The 20,976-nt window shown below is 35.2% G+C and overlaps 1 protein-coding gene across 1 annotated transcript in view; it reads left to right on the top strand.

Moving 5' to 3' along the window:
• The window catches only part of CSMD1 (CUB and Sushi multiple domains 1), a 1,314,206-nt gene that overhangs the window by 1,171,923 nt on the left and 121,307 nt on the right, over positions 1–20,976 (top strand). Inside the window, exons 43-47 of the mRNA XM_075498045.1 lie at positions 3,209–3,386; positions 6,038–6,183; positions 8,463–8,543; positions 8,693–8,806; positions 18,585–18,773. Of these exons, the coding sequence (XP_075354160.1) occupies positions 3,209–3,386; positions 6,038–6,183; positions 8,463–8,543; positions 8,693–8,806; positions 18,585–18,773 (708 nt within the window). The remainder of the gene's footprint in view (positions 1–3,208; positions 3,387–6,037; positions 6,184–8,462; positions 8,544–8,692; positions 8,807–18,584; positions 18,774–20,976) is intronic.

Below are 20,976 nucleotides of genomic sequence, written 5' to 3'. Positions count from 1 at the left end.
ATGGGCAATTTTTGCTATAACTGTAAGGCTAGTGGTTGCCACCTAGAGCACTATGGCTAGAACTTTAGGACTTTTCTTCTAGATTCTTCCCCTAAGTCATCTGAGATCTGTGGTGTATGGCTGTCTAGCACCCGTTAGGTCATTCAGTTGTCTATCTTAAGCTAGGAAACCAAGCCTCTGGTCCACACAGTTCTATTCCCATTCAGAAGACAGATTTGTTGGCTATATGGTCTGTGATGAAAGGATGACATGGATAAACTTGTTGTATCATGGGGCTGAAGGTGGGCATCCCCAAGTTAATAACTGACATTGTTGTCCTTGAGCTAGATGAGTTTCTATGAACTTTCACAATACGAGCTTCCTGTGCCATGTAACACTCCCTACACTCATGAGACTTTTCAAGGTATTTCCATCCCCATATAGATTTCCACTGCTTCATTCTAGATCATGGTACTTGAAGTCAGCCATCCTTACTTCTCCAAGGCAAACAGTTACACCAAGCAGGGCTTGGTATATATATACTGTGAACAGTTGTGGACATTCATACAACAAAGGGGTTAAATAGTTGTCAGCCAGATTCTAGTATAGGAATATTGAATGGAGAGGAGATGAACAGAAAGCACAGATTCAAAACTGTAGTCTGGCACTGGAGAACTGTCTGAACAGAGCAAAGATATGCATGCTTTTGGAAGCCATCCCCATTATAAATCATATTCTCCACTGTGTAGCAGGTGATTTGAGATACATTAAAGAGCTTAATCTGTATATGGGAGAAAATTGGATTAATTTCTGCTCACAAGATCATAATAGAAGCTTGTCATGTAGTCATGCCCTAAGACTTCACTCCTGTGCAATCAGGTTGTCCTAATAATATACCATAGCTGTCTTTGCATCATATATGTAGCTGTCAATAAATGACTAACTAGGTTTGGGCACCTTTGGGTGGATCTTTAAAAATGTTTACTGTCCTTCCATGCACAATTTTATATCTGGAATTAGGTACGAATGGGCATAGGAGCACATAGTATGGTATTCATGCATTTGTAAATCAGCATGTGGTCTACTGTTAGCATTTGAAAGTTTAGAAGACTTGGTTATATGCTTTTCCATTTCAAAAATCTGTGCTTCTTCATACCTATCATTCAAAGTGCAATATAACAACTTCATTAATGTAGAGTGATTTGTTTATTCAAACTAAGGCTATTTTTGTCTTGTGTGAAATATAGCCTGTTATTTCTATTTAATTTTCTGCCTCCTGTGATTTTTAAGGATCTTTGGAGAAAGCCCAGTATCAGCTGTATTGCTTATTCTATTACAGTTTTGTTATCTGTGACACTTTTTTTTCTGAGACAGTTTATTGATCTGTCATGGCTAACAATGGTATAAGAGGAATTAGACTATCTTTACTGAGATACAACCAATCTGCATTCCTTGTAGAGTATTAGAGAATAACAGAGGCAAAATAAAAAATGTATGCAATCATTGACACTAATAAATCTGTCAAAAATATAATAAACTCAAAGTATATTTAAGTATAATACTTTATCAGGAAAAAACCTATATGTTAACTAGAAATTAAAGGATTTTCTACTAGTCACTATATTAGTGTTAGGAAGTGTATTTCAATGTAGCAAGCGTACTTGTCAAAGCAGTCTTTTAGCTGTAAACATGGAGTACTGTGAGAACAGACTAGATTTCTGAGACCAGGCAATCTGAGCATGGCATAAATGTAGGGGGTTGGGGAACAGTAAAAAATGGGCTCAAGTCACATTTTGATCATCAGAGCTGATAGACATTACCAGCTGCCCTTGGCCTGCACATGCAACCAGGGATCAGAGAGATAGAACCAACCCTTCATTTTCCTTAGCTCATTTCCTTTGTCGGACACTAAAGGGTTGTAGTTCAGGAGCAGATGTTGATCTGTTCTAAGATTGGAAAATGTGTTAAATGCATCATACTAGCTAGTACTGATATGGATGAAGAAAGTAAAGTGGTTAAAGCCTCCTTAACCTGTCCTATAAATCCAGTGACCGTTAAAAGGATTCCTTCAAAAAGGGCTACTCGTCAACTAGCCAGATGATCCTTCTATCCCAATGGTATAGCAGCTTTAAACCATATGGGAAACGTGACATCCTTCTGCATTTCTCAGTCCTTCTTCCTTTTTCCCTTTTCCTTTTTCCCTTTTCCCCTTTCCCTTTTCCTTTTTCCTTTTCCTTTTTTCCTTTTCCTTTTCCTTTTCCTTTTCCTTTTCCTTTTCCTTTTCCTTTTCCTTTTCTTTTTCCTTTTCCTTTTCCATCACTTGTTGAAAGGTGAAAAAGAAATGAAGGGGGTCTGAAGGAGAGTCGTAGGAACCCTGAAAATAATAACGTAAGCTTTATGGTAAGAGCTAATGAGAAAAGTTCCAGAGCTAGACTGAGTGCCCACAGATGAGATTAAGGTCTCACTCTAATGAGTGAGACTCATTAGTTTGCACTAATGGCCATATGTCTACTCAGATCCATGCTTGCATCCATAATAAGTCCATTCCCCAAAACTGATACTCAAAAGAGAACACATTATTACATATTTGTTACCCTTGAATTAAATTAACCACCTATTCATGGCATTGATTTGCCCACAGCTTTCATTCAGCAAGTGTATGCTAATTTGTGTCTCTATCTTCATTTTACTTGTCATAAGAATAATCAGCATACAAACTGCAATTGAAGTACCATTAAACATGGCTAAAAACTGTCAGAAATAAAGTGTAATGGTATTTGGGGTAGTGAAAGAACAATCAGCCTTTTTTTTTTTTTTTTTTTTTTTTTTTCAGAATTGTGTTCCAGTTCAGTTAGGGATCAGTTGTATGGAGACATGCAAGCTTTTGTTTGCTTGTTTATTTGTTTCTTAATCTTGGATGCAAGCAAAAGGTGCCCCTTTTTAAATGTGTGCTAACTTAGTTTCAAGAATTCTGTATAAAAGCAATATTCCCAGTAGATTTTGATGGAATTTAAGAAATAAAATCTGAAAGACAACAGGATAAATTATTTCTTAGAAATATCAATACTGTCTGTCTCTGAGAAGCAACCAACCAGGGAAAAATGCTGTCTTTAAGACCTAGATTGTCTTGTCCTGGGGGGCATTTAAAATTTGGGAGCATTTTGATATTCCATTTGTAACATGAAAAAGTATGTTTCTCCTACTAATTTTTCATTTGTTTTCTTTTCAGCTCCTTGTGGCTATAATGTAACTGCTCAGAATGGTACAGTTTATTCCCCAGGATTTCCAGATGAATACCCAAATTCCAAGGACTGTACTTGGTTAATTATTGTACCTCCGGGCCATGGGATTTATATCAACTTTACCTTACTCCAAACTGAACCTGTGAATGACTACATTGCAGTTTGGTATGCAATTTTTCAAAACAAAAGTGATTTTTTTCTGATTGATTTATCAGCTCTCACTGTCCCAAGCTACAGCTTTTGCTTAGAATTACTCTTTAGTTTGTCATATATGCTGAAGGTCAGCATAAAACAAGTTATATGATTACATGAAAAAAAAAAAAAAATTACTGTCTGAACTCTTTAAGAATATTGTTCCAAAAGTAATTTGAAACTCAAACTTGGTTATCAATCAGATCTTCTTTGAGTTCTCTGTTTTCTAAGTGAGGCCATGTGAGGTCAAAGCAATGTAATAATCTGCATTATGTTGAATTATGTGTTCCATGAACACGCAAGGCAATATATGTTAGTTGTGGCAAAACTTTTTGACATCTTTAAGCATTAAGTAATTTATGCATTAATTGAGATTTTCTTAAATTTTCTTAATATCTTAATATGGCCAATAGACATACTCTTTATATTTCTCAAGTCAGGATTTCAGCCCTTGTACATCTATGTCTTTAAGCTTCATATTGTATGTTCCCCTTCTCTGAACTTGTATTTCTTACCCCCCAAATCCATCTCAACTTTGTGTCCTCAGCTGGACGAAGAGGTCTCAGGGCTGTCTAAATTCTTGCATAAGAATTTACTGCACTGAAGGGCAGGCATAGATGATACTGAAGTTGTTATATGCTTTCTCGTCATGGCTAAGCCTGGTCCTTACCCCACATTATGTGCAAAGTGACTTATCTCTCATATATGCTACAGATAGTTCAGCAAAAGGACAGTTTGCACAGAATATAGGATATAACTTACTCCTGTGTGGGTCAGCTGCTCCCATCTCCCAGCTAGTCTGCTATTCCTGTACCTATTGCTGTCTGGGGTGAACTTTTTCCAGACAGCAATACTAAAGCCCATATAATACATGGAAAATCCAGTCGGTTTATAGAGATGCATAACTGTTTATGAACTGCCATTTGGCTACCTCTCGTATTTGCATTACATATAAATCCAAGTCTAAAATTCATCATAGGTTGTCCTCTCTGGCATGTTAAATAATAAAAAAAAGTCTTCACTGGTAAAGATCTAACTGTATCAATGACTTCTCTTTTTGCTTAAGCAATTAAGTCCTAAAATTGTGTGTCAGCTTTTTGAACATGTTTGGCTGAAGTATGTGCTGAATTCCTGAATTATGTTCTTTCAATAAAGATTTTAAAACAACTGTTTTACAGCTTGTTTCTCACAGTTCCCAATTGCCCATGAATTACAAGCATGCTTTCTTTAGAGTTATTTTCTGAGGTATCAGCGATGAATAGCTCCTGAATTTGCTGGGAGGAGGCTGTTTAGTTTAACTTTGTTTAAGTCATTCATGTATATGCCATTCACTTCTGTATGAAAAGTAGAATCTTAATATCAAAGCTTTTGTTTGTTTGTTTGTTTTCTTTTTTCCCTCCAGGAATCAGACTTTTAAAATGAAAACCTAAGTAAATTATCAAGTTCCTATTCAATATTCATTACTTCCACTCTTGTTTTCAAGGCAGCAAGAAGAAGAAAATACATTTTTATGCCAAGTCACCTACAGTTTATTTTTTCTTGTCAGTAATAACAGAGTAGAAATTGGAAACCTGAATAATCCTGAAAACCTGTACAAGAGAAAAATAATTAATTTAAATCACATTTTTAAAAATACAAGTTGTATGTACAATTTATATACATGACATGCATTCTTTTAAAACTTGAACCAGAGTTTGTCCGCACGGTGGATTTTTCTTTTTATGAATAGATTATCTTGATAGGTTTGAGATAGACAAAAATTAGTTAATGCTTGGCTTTTTAGCGATAAAACTGAGGTGAACAAATATCCCTCTGATTTAAAGACAGTGAAAAGTCAAAAGCTGAGAGCTTTCAGAGAGCTTCTAGATCATCTCTAGCCTTCTAAAATACATATCACAAAAGCTTTTCTATTCAGTTTAGATTCATTATATGTAATATACAAAAAGACCAGAAATAAGTGTTGCAGAGCTCAAAAAATTCTTCAGTGATAAAAGCAGGGGTGCCTGTTCAGGTCTGAATGTTCTACATGTTGATACTGAAAATGAATGCAGCCTGATGTTACTGGAGTATATTTCTCTTTGAGTGTCTATACTACTGTTAAGAAACACAAAACTTTTTTTTTTCCAGATTTTCCCCCCCCCTTTTTTTTTTTCCTAGGAGATACCTTTCAGTCTTTGGAATGAATTTAAATGGCAAGAGTAACTTGCAACTTCCACACCTCTGTGTGTGTTAGTCATGAGTAAGGACTTGTAGGACCTGGGTCAAAAAATGTTAGAAATATGATAAGATTACAAGACTTTTCTAGATTTTTTTTTCAGCTGATGTGTACATAAGAATTTTCGGCAGGAACAGACAGAGAAAATTTCAGTTAGCCAATAAATTTCTTGCCCATGGAAATATAAAAGCTATTGTAAAGTACTCCTGGTATCAAAAAATATTAGGCTTTGAAGTTAGAAAAAAATATTGTGTGTTGCTAGAAATAAAAAGAAAACGAACTTATTTTTAACCATTAGGAAAAAACATTTTTTACAAGAATTTAACCTGCTCTCCAGAGAAAAGAGACTGTTAATTTAAATGTTAAGTGCAGTATTTCTTCAGCTGATTTTTTACATTTCCCTTCCTAGGGATGGTCCTGACCATAATTCGCCTCAGCTGGGAGTTTTCAGCGGGAACACAGCTCTGGAAACAGCTTACAGTTCCACCAATCAAGTCCTCCTCAAATTTCACAGTGATTTTTCAACAGGAGGATTCTTTGTCCTCAATTTTCATGGTCAGTTTGCTTTATATCATTAACATCTAATTACCACAATCAATTAGTGAATTTTTAAAATGTTTCTTAACTTTGTGATGTACTGAATGATCTTAAATAAGTTTACCATGATTCATGGGTTTGCTACTTTTTTTAAATAAGAGTACAAATGAGTTTTTAAAATCACGCCTTAAAAAAATCTTAAGAACATTCATTTGTGTCTTTGAATAAACTACATTCTATCTTTAATGTTAAGATATCTAATATTAAGCTTTGACTTTTTGAATTATTTTGGCCCATTTATTAGTTAACTTACTTTTAACCTTCTGTAATAAAATTCTTCACCAGCTGACTAAATCCTAGGGCTCATGGTCAGAAAGGTTGATGGGATGGTGTGGGAGGGTTGAACTATCAGGCTATAAGTCTGATATCCAGCAAAATACTTTGTTCAAAGTTACAGTCAGGGCTACAGGACATGCAAATTAGGCATTCTAGAATTCTAATTCTAGTTCTGAGTAATTCACCCAAATTATGTATATCAAATGGAAGATTGTTAGCCTTCTGGACTGTAATTCAAAAAGGTAGGGTGAATTCATTCACAAGAACAGGAGGACATGCCACAGAAAGAGAGTACCTGAAGGTATCTATTTGCATGGGGAAGTCTTTATGAAACTAGTGCTCAGAGTCTGAGATGTTTTTCTTGTCTGTGGTTTTCTCCTAAAAGAAGGGTGTGATGCATGGTAACCTAAACCACTTACCTGAGAAGCAAAAACTAAAGTACTTGGCTTTAGTCATCATATGGGGAACACGTAGCTCCCACATAACAAAATAGTGTCTGAGAAGCAGACTATGGGGAATGCTCAGCGAGAGCATTTGCCAGCCTTAAGTTGAAAGTATATAAGCATGTAGTCAGTATTTCAGGGTTGATGACTTCAGATGATAAAAAGGCAAGGTACATACTCTATCACAGTATGTGGTGCATTAGTCTAGCAAGGGAAAAAAAGAATGAATCTGCTTCTTTTTCTCTGCACTATTTCTTTATTTTGCATAATAATATTTTGCCTAATGTCCCATGGGTGGACAATGTGAACAGTGGCCATGCTTTTAATTGAATTCAAAGCAGTGACATAGGCCACTACTGAGAAAACCAATAACAATTACATGTATGTGTTTGTATATATATATATATATTTTTATATATGTATGTTTATCAGAAACACCATACAAATAAATAAGTACACAGGAAAACATACGCTTTCTCCTCCGTGTCCTTAGAAGCTCTCTATGGATGAAAAAAATTGAAACTCTACATGGATGAAAAACTCTCCATGTTTTGGGTTTTTTTTCTCCTTGTACAATTGCTTTACAGCGATGGTTTATAGAAGCTTATGTGGAAGATAAGGGCTGATTCCCAATATTTTGTGTTTCTTTAACTTCTCAAAAATGCCAAGTGGATAGGACTGTCAAGTTACCAGGATAATTTGTATTCTTGACTGTGATTTAGTTCCATGAAGAGGAAAGTTTTTCTGTACTGTGTGCACTCTGATCACAATCTTAAATCTCTGTTTTGGATTTTTTTATCCAGAAATGGCTTCTTCAGCTGTTGTAGGCATTCGGCTCCATTTCAGAAACATGTCAGTCGTTATACTGGTCACCTTCCTTATGAGATTGCTCACAATTTATTGAAACAAATTTGAAGAGTAGAGAAAAGATTTTGTTTTAAAGGCATTGTGTTTTGGGTTTTTTTGTGTAACTTATAAAATTATATTATTATTATTATCATTTTTTTAATTATTATTATTATTATTATTATTACTACTGTTTCTTCTTAAAGTAAATATATATACCTGTATCCTGAGAAAGATTAACTCCAAGTATGCTTAAATTAAGAATGAACATGACACACCAGGTATGTGACAGGTAATTATAGATTTTCCAGGAAACCTAATTAATCTGTGATTTATAACCATTAGCCCTATCACATGATGCAAAGGCAGCCTCATGAAACCGCAGCCTTGTAGCTGCAAAAATCTCCTCATAAACATCACAACTGCATCCAATCCTACAATAGATCTATAACTATATAGGCAGTGTAGTATACTATATACATTGATAAAAAATATTTTTTTTTTTAGATAATATATAATGTCATGGCATTTAACTTGGAAAATGTTGTAACTGAGAGACCATGAGGTTCAGTGCAGCTTTGGTAATTTGGGAAATGTGAATAGGAAATTATTTCTCTATAAAATAATTCTTAACACACCAGTATTTAATCTTTTTTCCACTTAAATTTGCAGCTTATCAGCTGAAGAAGTGCCAGCCTCCACCCACAGTTCCACATGCAGATTTGTTTACAGAAGATGATGACTTTGAAATAGGTGAAAAAATAGTATCTTCTTTCCTATGTTTTCACTTGAATTCTAATTAAGCTAAACAATTCATATACTTCATCTTCCACCTGAGATTTATGTATCCTTCCGTTTGAGGGTTTTTTTGGGTTTAACTTTTTTGTCAATAACTTTTTCAGGAGATTTTGCCAAGTACAAGTGCCATCCTGGTTTCACCCTTGTTGGACAAGATATATTAACCTGCAAACTGAACGCACAGTTGCAGTTTGAAGGATCCTCTCCATTTTGTGAAGGTAAATATATACTTGCATGGTCTGCATATCATTAGTATGCATCCATTTTTATCTTCCTATACATTAAGCATCAAATTTTTGGGCACTGTATTTTCATTAATGTTTAAAAGAAAAGTTTCCATTTATTTCTTCAATATCTAAGAAGTGCACATGTTTTCAAATTGGTCTCTAAAATTTTTGCACAGACATTCAATTCTTTAGAATCCAAAGACAAGTGGCTTTAGCTATTTAACTACACCATTAATGAAACACTAATTTCTAAAATTCATTTATTTAATATTGTTTGATATCAAAGCAAAGATTTCTTTTCACCCCTGAAGAGTTTTAAAAATATGTAGTTAAATTAAGCTTTCAAAATAAAAGAAATTCTTCTGTCTGCTTTCACAAATATTGTGATATTTTATGACAAAGTCACATGAAAGATGTGTTGTAAAATAATATGTGACAAATTCAAATTCACGGACACACTAAAAATCTTTCAACTATTCGTACTATGTTTATAATTACAGTATTTCAAACAAGGAATTTAAAAATTTAATGTAAATAATGTTTACACGTGCATTCATACACAATTTGCTCATCTTCATGGAAAACAAGTATATCTTGGAGATTTGTACTCAGTCCTCCAAATTATGTTTTTCAACAGATGCCGTTGGTTATTTTTTCTTTAGTTTTGTTTAGTTTGTTAAATAGTGGATGGCAAAAAGATTTTTGAAATGTTGAAAAAGTGATCGAGAAAGCATCTGTAGAATTTTGTCCTGAAGTACCCCAAAATTTTTGGGAAAAAAAAGTTAACTGATGAGATGCCATGAGATGCCAGTTTAATAGGGAAATCAAAAGCCGTGCACGCAAGCAAAGCAAAGCAAGGAATTTATTCACTACTTCCCATGGGCAGGCAGGTGTTCAGCCATCTCCAGGAAAGCAGGGCTCCATCATGCGTAACAGTTACTTGGGAAGACAAACGCCATCACTCCAAACGTCCCCCCCTTCCTTCTTCTTCCCCAGCTTTATATGCTGAGCATGACATCATATGGTGTGGGATAGCCCTTTGGGCAGTTGGGGTCAGCTGTCCCAGCTGTGTCCCCTCCCAACTCCTTGTGCACCCCCAGCCTACTGGCTGGTGAGGTGGGGTGAGAAGCAGAAAAGGCCTTGACTCTGTGTAAGCACTGCTCAGCAATAGCTAAAACATCCCTGTGTTATCAACACTGTTTTCAGCACAAATGCAAAACATAGCCCCATACCAGCTACTATGAAGAAAATTAACTCTACCCCAGCCAAAACCAGCACACAGTAATAGCAGTAACTTAACTCTTGACTGTGCCAGTTAGACTGTAAACAAAAAATGAAAGCTTAAAATAAACTGAAATTATGAAATACTTACAATAATTGTTTAATTTAATTTAGTTTAAAAACTACAGAGATATTAGGAGCTTCTGATAATGATTAGCCATCTGTTAAGCACAGGGTAGTAGTTTATTTCTAACAATTCTTCCAGATGCTGTGGAACCTAGTCGCTTTCTCTGATGGTAGCAACACTTGTTTCTTTGCAGTCCTTTGAGGCATTGTAGATGAATACTAGCAGCTCTGTACTTCCCTCACGGACTTTGTAGATGTGATTTTCTTCCCTTTCTTGTATTTGTTATTTATTGTTTTTCAAAACTACCCTATATATTAAAGTTACTAGGATTTTACTGGTTTTAAGTTGTTTGTAACTGATTATTCGGAACATCTTTACTAGGCATATTTTTTTCATGAAAAGGATTAAATAACACAGTTTCAGTTGAGTAGTAGATTACCACCTGCTAATGTCTTTCAGTCTTGTATTCTTTTAATATGAATACAGCAGAACTTTGTTATAGAGAGGACATCAAATGAAATAATCTGATAAAAATTGAGTGATTGGAGTGATTCAGAGACAGAAAACAATGGAACTGGAGGCATTAATGATTCTGGCTGTTATGTTGGACAGACATAAGAGAGGAGTTTCTTTAGATAACTTGGGATGCAACCGATTACCTTTCCTCAGACAAGGTGTATATTTAGATAAATTTAATTTTCCTTTCTGGAAAATAGAATTACTTGGTTTTTTTCTTATCCCGGCCTCTCCAATACCTCCATGGATTATTACTATGAATATAAATGTTGAATTGAGTTCCTATTTTGTGATAACACTCTAGCTTATATTTATCAATGTTTCTTCTAGATCATATGAAATATTGGGAGATCATTTAAAAGTTGTGGTTTTAATTACCATCTTTATGGTGTTTACTCCTAGATAAATATATGAAAGTACTCATGTTACACTCTGAAAACCTAAGTGTCTGAAGGGGAGAAATACGTATTTCTGGATCAGACCATAAATGCCATATACCAGACTATATACCCAATGTTCCATCTCTGGCACTGGTCGATAATTATTTTCTAGTGAAGAACATAAGATCATCACAAGCATGCAGTTAATTAAGGCCTTCACCCAACTATAGCTTAGCCACTCTTAAGCTAGCAATGTTCTTTATATTTTTAAACTTGTAGAGCTATTTCTTCCATGGATTTATTCAGTCCCACTTTGAACCCATGTAAATGCTGTAAATGCAAAAGTTTTGTGCAAGAAGTTGCACAATTTATTTTTGTAATATGTGAAGATGTTTCTCCATTTCTCTGCTTTGAACTTGACACCTGCTCTTTTCACTTAATGTCCTCTAGTCCTTATGGGGGAAGAAACAGTAATGAGTTGTTCTCTATTCACCATATTTATGGCATGATTCTGTAGACCAGAAGATATTTCATACCTTTAATCATTCTTGTTATCCTTCTCAATACCCTTCCCAGTTCTACTCTATTTCTTTTGAGGTGATGCAGTATAGAACTGCAGTTATACAATACTATCTGATTCTGACAGACTTGAAAAAAATTGCTACTTGCTATCTAATTTGCATATTGTATTTCAAACTAAATTTTGGACTGCCTTCTTATATTTCTGCATTATACCCGTAGTTTAGAATTGTTTACATTGTCCTTATTTGGATCAGGTTCACATATTTTAAAGATGCCAGAAAACTTTTCATTCTCCTGAGCTGTGCCACTATGTTGTAGTAGGCAAGAAATATATTTATATGATAGAAGGCCAGGTTCTAGAGTACTATATACAAGTCTGATGACATATCTGACAGGCAAGAAAAATCAATCTCAGTGACCACTTCTACATCATTCTGAATGAATGACCTCCAGAGCAGCTGACATCACACCACACCATACTTTTCTTACAGCTCCGTTTCCCTTCCTGACTGGTCTGTCTGAAGACAGACTTTCTCATAATGCTTGGTACCATGATAAATTGCCAGGAACTGTCTAATGTGCAGAGCCCTAGGCACCCTACAGAACATGCTTTTATTGTGCATGAATTCCTGTCTACCAGTGGTCGACCATTTGTGATTAGTGTTTATACACTTGGAGCCTCTGCTTTCATCCTATCCTTATATCCTCTTGCTACAAATTTCTTTCCTTTTGTAATTGCTGTTAGGGAAATGTAGAGATGTAAATTAAAGAAAGGCGAGCATTGCAACAGCAAGAAATACTCCTGTATTGGTCACAAAAATTGACATACTAGTAAACCAGCTAATTGGCATTCAGTGTAAGGTAGAAATCTCTAATCTGACTGCTCAAAACACTTAAAATAGAGTGGTGGTGCGATAATATCGTCCTAGTGTGGTGGTGATATTTATGAATAAAAAGAGAAATCAAAGATGGAGACATCAGAAATAGTATTAGAATTAAGTAAAAAATCTTAGTCAGGCCTTCCCCGAAACAACCAAATCAGATTTCTCCAAAAGCCAGGTAACGTAATCTGTTTCTCGAAACTAGGATATGATGAGAGTGTTATGCTGTCCTGCAGAATTACTTTTCTCGTGACACTGCCCCACCACACTCAATTACATGTGACTGTTTAACATAAAGATCTTTGTTATTTCCTGTTGTTTTTCTGTAAGCATTGCCTGTATGTATGAATTTATTCAAACTAAGAAATAACAGTACTTGGAATTTACATGTGCAACAATATGATTAAAAATGAATGTAAAATAGATTGCTTATGTCCTCCAATATGCCTAAAGCAGTTTTTTTAAAATATTTATTCCTGTTATCATTCCAAACCACTTTACAATAGCTACTTTTAAAATTCATGGGATAAACTTATAAGTAAATGATAATTAAATATTTTCTGAGGCTCAAGTGTCTAATTCTGTGTTTTTCAGCTCAGATTTTCTTGATTGATAAACTTCACATCAATTCCTAAACTTCTAAATGTGTAGGGAGTTGAATCACCCTGTAACTTAGGTGACAGAAAAGAGTCCAGGAGGTATCAAATATAATACTGAAGAATATAATGTTAATGTGTTAATTGATTGACAAATAAAAGAAACAGTATTAACAATGGAATATGTATGCCTCAACTGAAGGAATTTGTGTGACTTTGTATTTACGAGTATTCTGTTTTGAAATACCATGCTAAAGGTGATGGCTAATATTACAGAACAAAAGGGCCCAAATTGCAGATTTTTGTTTTCACCTGTTGTGTGTGTGACACCAACAAAATAGCACTGTGGTGTTTATTTTTATTCAATTGATAAATATTAATTATTAGTGGTATTGGAAAATGGATATGCCTTTTGTTTTATAGATCAAGGTGAAGCAGTCTCACTGTCTCAGTATCTCAATTTTATGTCTTTTAACCATATGAATCTTGTGAAATATTCAGGTAGCTTCCACCCTAAAGATTAAGTCATGTAATCAGCAGCTAAGCTATGCTGGGGGGAAGTTGGTGAGTAATTCATTATGGTGGAGAAAGAGAGCCAGCAAAGGCTGCCAAGATGAATGTTGCCAATTTGCCGTGTCCAGCCAGCCTTCCAAACTGCAAAGTAGCAATACACTGTCTGCCTTCCCATGTTCCTGAACTACTCCAGAACTGTTCCTCTCATAAGTCCCTGTGATATCTCTTCTGTGAATGGTTGAGGTTGGAAGGGACCTGTTGTCCAATGACTCTTAGCCATCGGAAATGAATCTTGGCCATAGGAAGAGTTAGAGCTATAGCTTGCTGTGTAAGGAGATTTGGCCACTTCTGCTCTAGCACAGGAGAGGTACTGAGCTATTTACAGCTTATAAAGACATAAGGGTTTCATTCCTAAGAATATGCTGAGGGAGGCCTCAAGAGACGCTATTTTTGTCTCAGTACCACAGAAGAATATTCCATATACTTTCACCCTTTGTGTTACTATTTGCATTGATTTCTATTACAGAGATGCGTTTTTTCACATAAACAGTACTTCTTCCTTTTTGAAATTGTTCTATTAGTAAAGTTTTGAAGTCCACTCAGTGAATACAATAAAATATATGGAGGAAAGAATTCCTACATCAATCCTGCATTGATCTGTTTCTTATGCTGCGTACATGTGATGATTTCTTCAAGGAAATTCTCTGACCTTTAAGCTGTTGATTTTTAATATTCACCCACCAAAGAAATGTTCTTAATTACAAAGCAACATCATACTTTTCCTCAATTACAAGAGAAGGGCATGAGGAAACATCTCAAAAGACGCATTTTCCCCTGTGGTAAATAAATTAATTTCAGGTCCCTTCTTAATAATCAGATGCAAGGAATGAGAAAGCTAGCAGAAGTCTTTCTCTGTTATTGATAACTTTTACCTGCTTTTGAAAAAATATTTTGTTGTTATTTTTTCATATGTAGCAAACAAGCTCTCTCTTTGTTTTTTTTCCTGCTTCTCTTTTTGTTTCTGATGTCCTTTACAAGAAAAAATAGATTATCTAAGAGCAAAGCAGGTGAAAGAAAAAGGCAGAAGAAATAATTTCTTTGAGTTTTTTATCGTTTTTTTCTCCCTCCACTTTCCTAGTCCTGTCTCTTTTTCTTTTTGCAGACCATTCTTACAGGGGCCGATTCTCAGCTGGAGCGTTTTCAGAGGTTTCTGAGATGCTCACAGTCAAGGTGTCTGTGATTTCTTGTGTGTGATTGTCTTTCTTCCTTTTCTATGACATTTCTTTTTCCCAAAGGCAACTAGCAATTTTCACTTCTCTGGATTGGTGACTTTCCTCTATTTTTTCACTGCATTTCTTTCCCTCTCTCCATTTCTTTCATATGCTTGCAGTGAGCTTCTTGAGTTAGTGAAGAATATCTCAACACTTTATGACAATGTTCTGTGGATCACTGTAAACTGATCTGAGGTTTTTCAAACTGTAATTTTGAATCTTATTCTTACTTGAAAATCTTCCATCCCAGATTTCAAAAACTTCATGTACTGCAGTAAGTAAACAGAAGTTCATGCAACCTGTTCTTAAGAAGTTACTTCTAGTGCTTCTCTTTGGAAACGATACCTGTGAGAATTTAGCTGAAAGAGCACCCATATAAAGGGCTGTGATAATAACCTTTTAGATTAACCCAACTGTAATCTTTTCTGGAAGAATGTACTATCACACTTTTCATTTTATGAGATCACCTGGCTTTAGTTTTGTCTGGACTGTATCTGTGTAACATCCAGATTTTGTTTGCAGGCCCCAAATCTGAATGACCAGTAAATAATTTGTTTCATGAGTAATTTGACCAATGGTCATTTCCTTAACTCCCTAAGATGCTGAGGAAAAGCAGGCAATAAAAGACAGTTGTATCCTTACCATCTCTGCTGTTAGTTTTTAGATATGGCATGCTTACTAAAAACCACTCCAGAGGTACTTGCTACAGTCCCGTATCTTCCTTCCAAATGTCCTGTGCTTTGCTACTACTTTTTTGTCATGTTTAGTTGATCATAGCCATTTCGTAAAGCATAGTTTATCCAGAGGAGTGATAGTTTTCCAGTGTTGAAAAGAATCACTGTGTCTCGCTGTGAAAGCTCTGACAGCATTACTGATTTCTCCAGGATACTTGTAATTTACTACTTTGAAGACCAGCTCTTAATCCACAAGTTGCTCTAGTAGAGTTTAACATTATAACAAACATTCTGATGAAGCTGATACTGGACCAGTAAGAGCCGTCTTCTTTTCTTAAAAATAGTCTTGTGGCATAAGCAAATGATGTTACGGGGTAAAGCAGGTTGTGGAACTGTGTTATGTCAGCTACTCTTCATAACTGATGAGCACTTACACTGCATGTCTGACAGGAAATACCACGCAGCTAGCCAAACTTCTGTTCAGGAATGTCTCATGTATTTAACTAAGAAAAAATGGTTGTCATCATTTATCTGGCAATATGTTTCTGCCCAATGTTGTTCTATGATTTGCTGTTTTACTTGTACTTGCTGCAGATTCATGAGTCAGAGCACTTGTTGGCTGTATTTTCTCAAGTTATTCTTCTCTTATTCTGAAGAATACAGGAAGTCAGAGTGTGTTTCATTTTAAGATAATGAGAAAGAGAAGCTACTGTCATTAAATACATGCAACGCTGTATTCTTAGACAGAAGCTCGTGTGAAATTTCTGGGTGTAATTTGGCTACAGGTGTTTCTATCTCAAGAGACAATCCCTGAATTAAAATTGTCAAAAGGATTTTTACTACTTTATGTACCATTACCCCATAGGCTTTCCCTCTCTTGGGATGTCTTCTATGAAAAACGGCTTTCCCTCTTAGAAATACTGTCTGCTACAGTCAGTGCTGTCAAATGATAGCAGGAAGGGACACATGCCAAGGAAAAATTATTTGCTTGCCACTTTTTCCCCAGCCCACACCTTGTTCTCCCTGCTTGATGGTATATTCTCACTTGCATATTACATCCCTCCTTTTCACAGGCTGACATTTTTCTCTCTGACTGAAGACATTTTTTAGCTGAACAAGATGAGGAGGAGGAGAGGAAGAGAGGGTTTAAAAACCTAATATTTCTTCTTGCATTTGCTGGCATGATAATGCTACATATTCTTCAGTCTATTAGAGCAGACTGAAAAAGAAAAGATTATGACAAAAATGAGTAATAAGTAGTTTTTACTTTTTCACACTTTCCCCCCGTCTTATATCCCTAAATAATCAGAGTGGCTTTTACATAAGTGATTTATAAATTATGCTATAGTATGAAAAAACCACAAATGAAGAAAAATCACCCTGAATTTTGTGCTTGAAGGCTCAACCTATAAGTCAGATTTAGGGAAGTCTTGGAACAGTCAGAAAAGAACTGTTTTGATTTTTTTTTTTCCCCTAAACTTTGGTGCCATTAAGAAATTGGTGGTCCTCAGAAAATAAGTTTGTAAGTTAAGTTTGAAACTCATATCTTTCTTACTTAACGTATCATTATTTAAAATATTCTAAAAAATCTGGGACAGTGAATGGAATGTTGTATTGTCCAACTCAGGCATGTACACTTTCTCTTACCTTCCACGTGCAAGTCTGGAAAACTGTATCTAGGTTAGAGAAAGGACAGGAATAAGCCACCTTCTCAAAGGTAAAGGTCTATGCACTATGTAGGAAAGCAATGGTTAATTTATATGTGAATTAATTGATAAAATTCCTATTTTGTTTGTATTGTTGCTTCTAGTGGAGGGTTCAGATTTGTCCCCAGTGTATGGAACAGAAAGTGAAGACTAGACATCTTTTATAAAATATAATTTCCTTCTCTACCAGTATGCTTAATTTCTCTGAGAGTACAAGGAAAGATAAAGTCCTGACACTGTTTTCCAAAAGTTTACAGCAAAATTCTTCTTGGCTACAACTGAACCTGAATTTCACCTCCAAGTTTGTAAAAGGCCAACTAAGGGAAATGGTCCAGTTTTAAATGTTTATTTCTGATAATTATGTGTGTTTTTTCCCCTGTAACATATTTTCTGCCCTGATCATTTTTCCTCTGTTGTTATGTTTTTCGCCTTTCCTATAACCTTAATTTATGCAAGTACTTGGATACTGTGCCAAACAGTTTCCAGGAGTGCATTTCTGTCAGGATATATTTGTGAATCTTGCTCAAAAAACATTGTTAATATGCACATATATTATGAAACTGTGGACAAAACATATCAGACTTCAACAGCAAACAGACACAAAAAAATCAGTCCTGCATGCAAGGCAAAATGTTAATGAAAAACTGTGACCAACAAAAGAATTTCTTAATCAAAACCAGTACTTAGGATATAAAATTTACAGCATTTTAGTATAATATACTCCTTGTCATATGCAGAGATCATAAATGCCTATGAATACCAGGTGAAAGTGTTAGTAAAATGTTATGAGTTCAGAGTTTAAGTAAGAGGGGAAGTGGTTGCTGCAAAGGTCTTACTTGGATGACCTGGAGTATTCTGTATCCAGAATAAACCCTTTGTCTGCGCAAAACATGTATGTTTTCAAATGACCTGGTGTGCCTAGAAGCTCCAATATGTTTTCAACAGACTTCATTTTTTAAAGGTGGGTGGTTTTTTTAAGGAGTCAAATAGAAGACAGCTAGTAGGTTTCCAAATAAAAAGTTTTACCAGGACTTTTACCTCACCTGTGTGAATGATCACACCAGCATAGGTGAATCCTTTGACTGTAAACCCTTTGGGCCGTGACGTATTTCTGGAGGAATGTTTTACTATAATTAGTATCCTGTTTCATAAATGCAAGGTTTATAGAGGTGGTCCTGTTTCTGTTTGTGCTAAAGGTAACTTTATTGTTCCTTCCATCTAGGATACAATTTTAACATGTTTCCATTTGGAAACTGAACCTGAAGCATACATATCTCTGAAAAATAATACTATTTTTTCATGGAAAGGAAACATTTTATTTCATTGCTGTTCTTGTTGTTCTTCTTGTTGTGTCCTTTTTAGCACAATGTCCGGCAAATGAAATCCGTACAGAATCATCAGGAGTGATCCTCAGTCCAGGTTACCCAGGCACCTATCCCAACTCTCAGACCTGTTCTTGGACTATAAAGGTTGAGCCAGGATATAACATCTCTATCTTTGTAGAAATGTTTCAAAGTGAAAAGCAGTTTGATGAGCTGGAGGTATTTGATGGTAAGAGATTTAAATTCTATCTAACCACAAAATAAAAAATATCAGGTCAAATGGGGCTTGATTTCCAATTGTTGGTTTCATAATGCATTGATACATCTGAAACTGAAATGATAGTCCAGTATTTCTATTACTTTTGCTTTAAGTCTAAATCTGTTAGCAAATGAAAGCGTTTATAGGTGTATTCAAGACAAAGAAGCTTTTAAATTTTCTTAGGTATTGTTAGAAGAGGAGCAGGAGCAGGTGCAGCATTGCTATGAAAGTCATACAGGTTTCTGTTTCCTGGGAAATGTATGGAGGTATCTGAAAAGAGAAGTTAACATGCTGTTTTGTAATGGACCATTTCTGGTGAGGAAATATTTTGGGGGTATAATTCCATTTGTCCAATTTAATGAGATGATCTGAGACTAAATACTTAAATTTGAGTCCGAATACCCAGTCTACTTTCTCCATAGCATAGCAGAACCAGTGCTGTACCTTGTTTGAATATACTCCTGTTAAAGAATTTGACCATCTGTTTTGGGACAAAGAGTACAGAAATGACAAAAGCTCAATTTCTAGACCGTTGCTCATAGCAGCAACCTCTCAACGGGCCCTATTTAATTAACAAGCTATTCTTATTTTCTGCTGAATTCTGAGCTTATTATCACTTGTTCTGTTCTCATTGATTGATGAGAATAACTAGTCCCTGATTGTTCTTTAATATATTTTTATTCATTTGGAGACCATTATCATATCTTCCCTCATTAACCAAGAATATATGATAACTATGATAGAACTGATTAATATTCACTTATGGGAGTTTCATAACAGGAAAAAAATTAAGAGGTCATATGTTTTGAGGTATCTTTCTCTAAATATTTTTCTTAAGTAGTAGATTTTTAATGTCTAAAATTATTAAAATATTTTCAATTTTTGGTAACAGCATTCTGAAAAAAACACAATATTTTTCATTCTTTTAAAAATGTCAGTTCATTAGCTTTTTTTTTTTCTTTATAATGTGTGTGTTGGTCCTTGTCAGTTTAGTGGAGAAAACAGTCTTTTCCTCCACTCTATTTAACATCAAGACAATATGTAGTGTGCCTGGAACTTTGCTAGTGGTCTGATCACTTTGTTTGTTTTCTTTTGAAAAATTCTGTTGAAACTGCTTAATGTCCCTCATGAAGATTTTTGTTTTCTTTCTTATACATTTAAATTTAATGAAACCAGATTATCAATAATAGATCTGAGAGAAGAATTATCATAGTTACTACATTTTTAAGCATTGTCATTTCATGACATGAAATCACATTCTTATAAATTCATCTCTAGTGCAGCTCTACTGAAGTCATTTTTTTCTACCACCTACCAGCAAACTTAAATGAGAAAGATAATGGCATATTTATAACCTCTCAATACAGTGCCATGTAGAGATTCCTGAGCTAGCTCTCAACAAGTTGATATTTAAATATGGCACATTGCAGTGCCTTGCAGAGATACTTGCTTGTGTCCCTGTGGCCACATTAGCAAAGTGCTTTGCTAGGCTAATTAGTTCTACATCTCAGCATGATGAGTTTGTTGGGGCAGAAGGCAATGCTGATGTGCCTATACTGTTTCCAGTGATGGATATAACTCAGACTAGCTCATTCAGAGCTATCTTAGGTATTTCTCTATATTACTGCATTTTGCAATAAATCTATATCATAGCCTGGGACTTTGTGTCGTCCAAAACAGCATACCTTCATTTAAGGTAGTAGAACTGCATGGGTCTATCTACACCAGGTAAAGATATGTCACAAAACTTTACGCAGAAACTATATAAAGATTGGCAACGTAACTTTTAGAGAAATAGTATTTGCTAAGGCACAGGTCTCTGATTACTTAAAAGGCAGCTTCGGAATGCAAACCAAAATAGTGACTACACCTAACTGACCACATTGTAAATCATGGTGCTTCAGCAGCTGGGTGATGATCAGTATAAGCTTCCAGTCAATAAGGCTACCCTGGTCAGCTGGGAGCAATAAGCCCATTAGCCATTTCCACTTATCAGTCAGACCCTTAGGAAATCCCATCTCTATTTTAAACCAGAGAAGCCATAAATGTACCATGAATATAATCATTAAAGGCCTTTTAACTTGAAAACACTGTGTTCAGGCTACTTATACTGAACAGCATTCATGTAATACAGCAAATATTCTTTGATTATTTTTTTATCCCTGAAATAAAC

Source organism: Mycteria americana, chromosome 3 (assembly GCF_035582795.1).
Source record: "Mycteria americana isolate JAX WOST 10 ecotype Jacksonville Zoo and Gardens chromosome 3, USCA_MyAme_1.0, whole genome shotgun sequence".
NCBI lineage: Eukaryota > Metazoa > Chordata > Aves > Ciconiiformes > Ciconiidae > Mycteria > Mycteria americana.
This window is presented reverse-complemented; position numbering and strand designations above follow the sequence as displayed.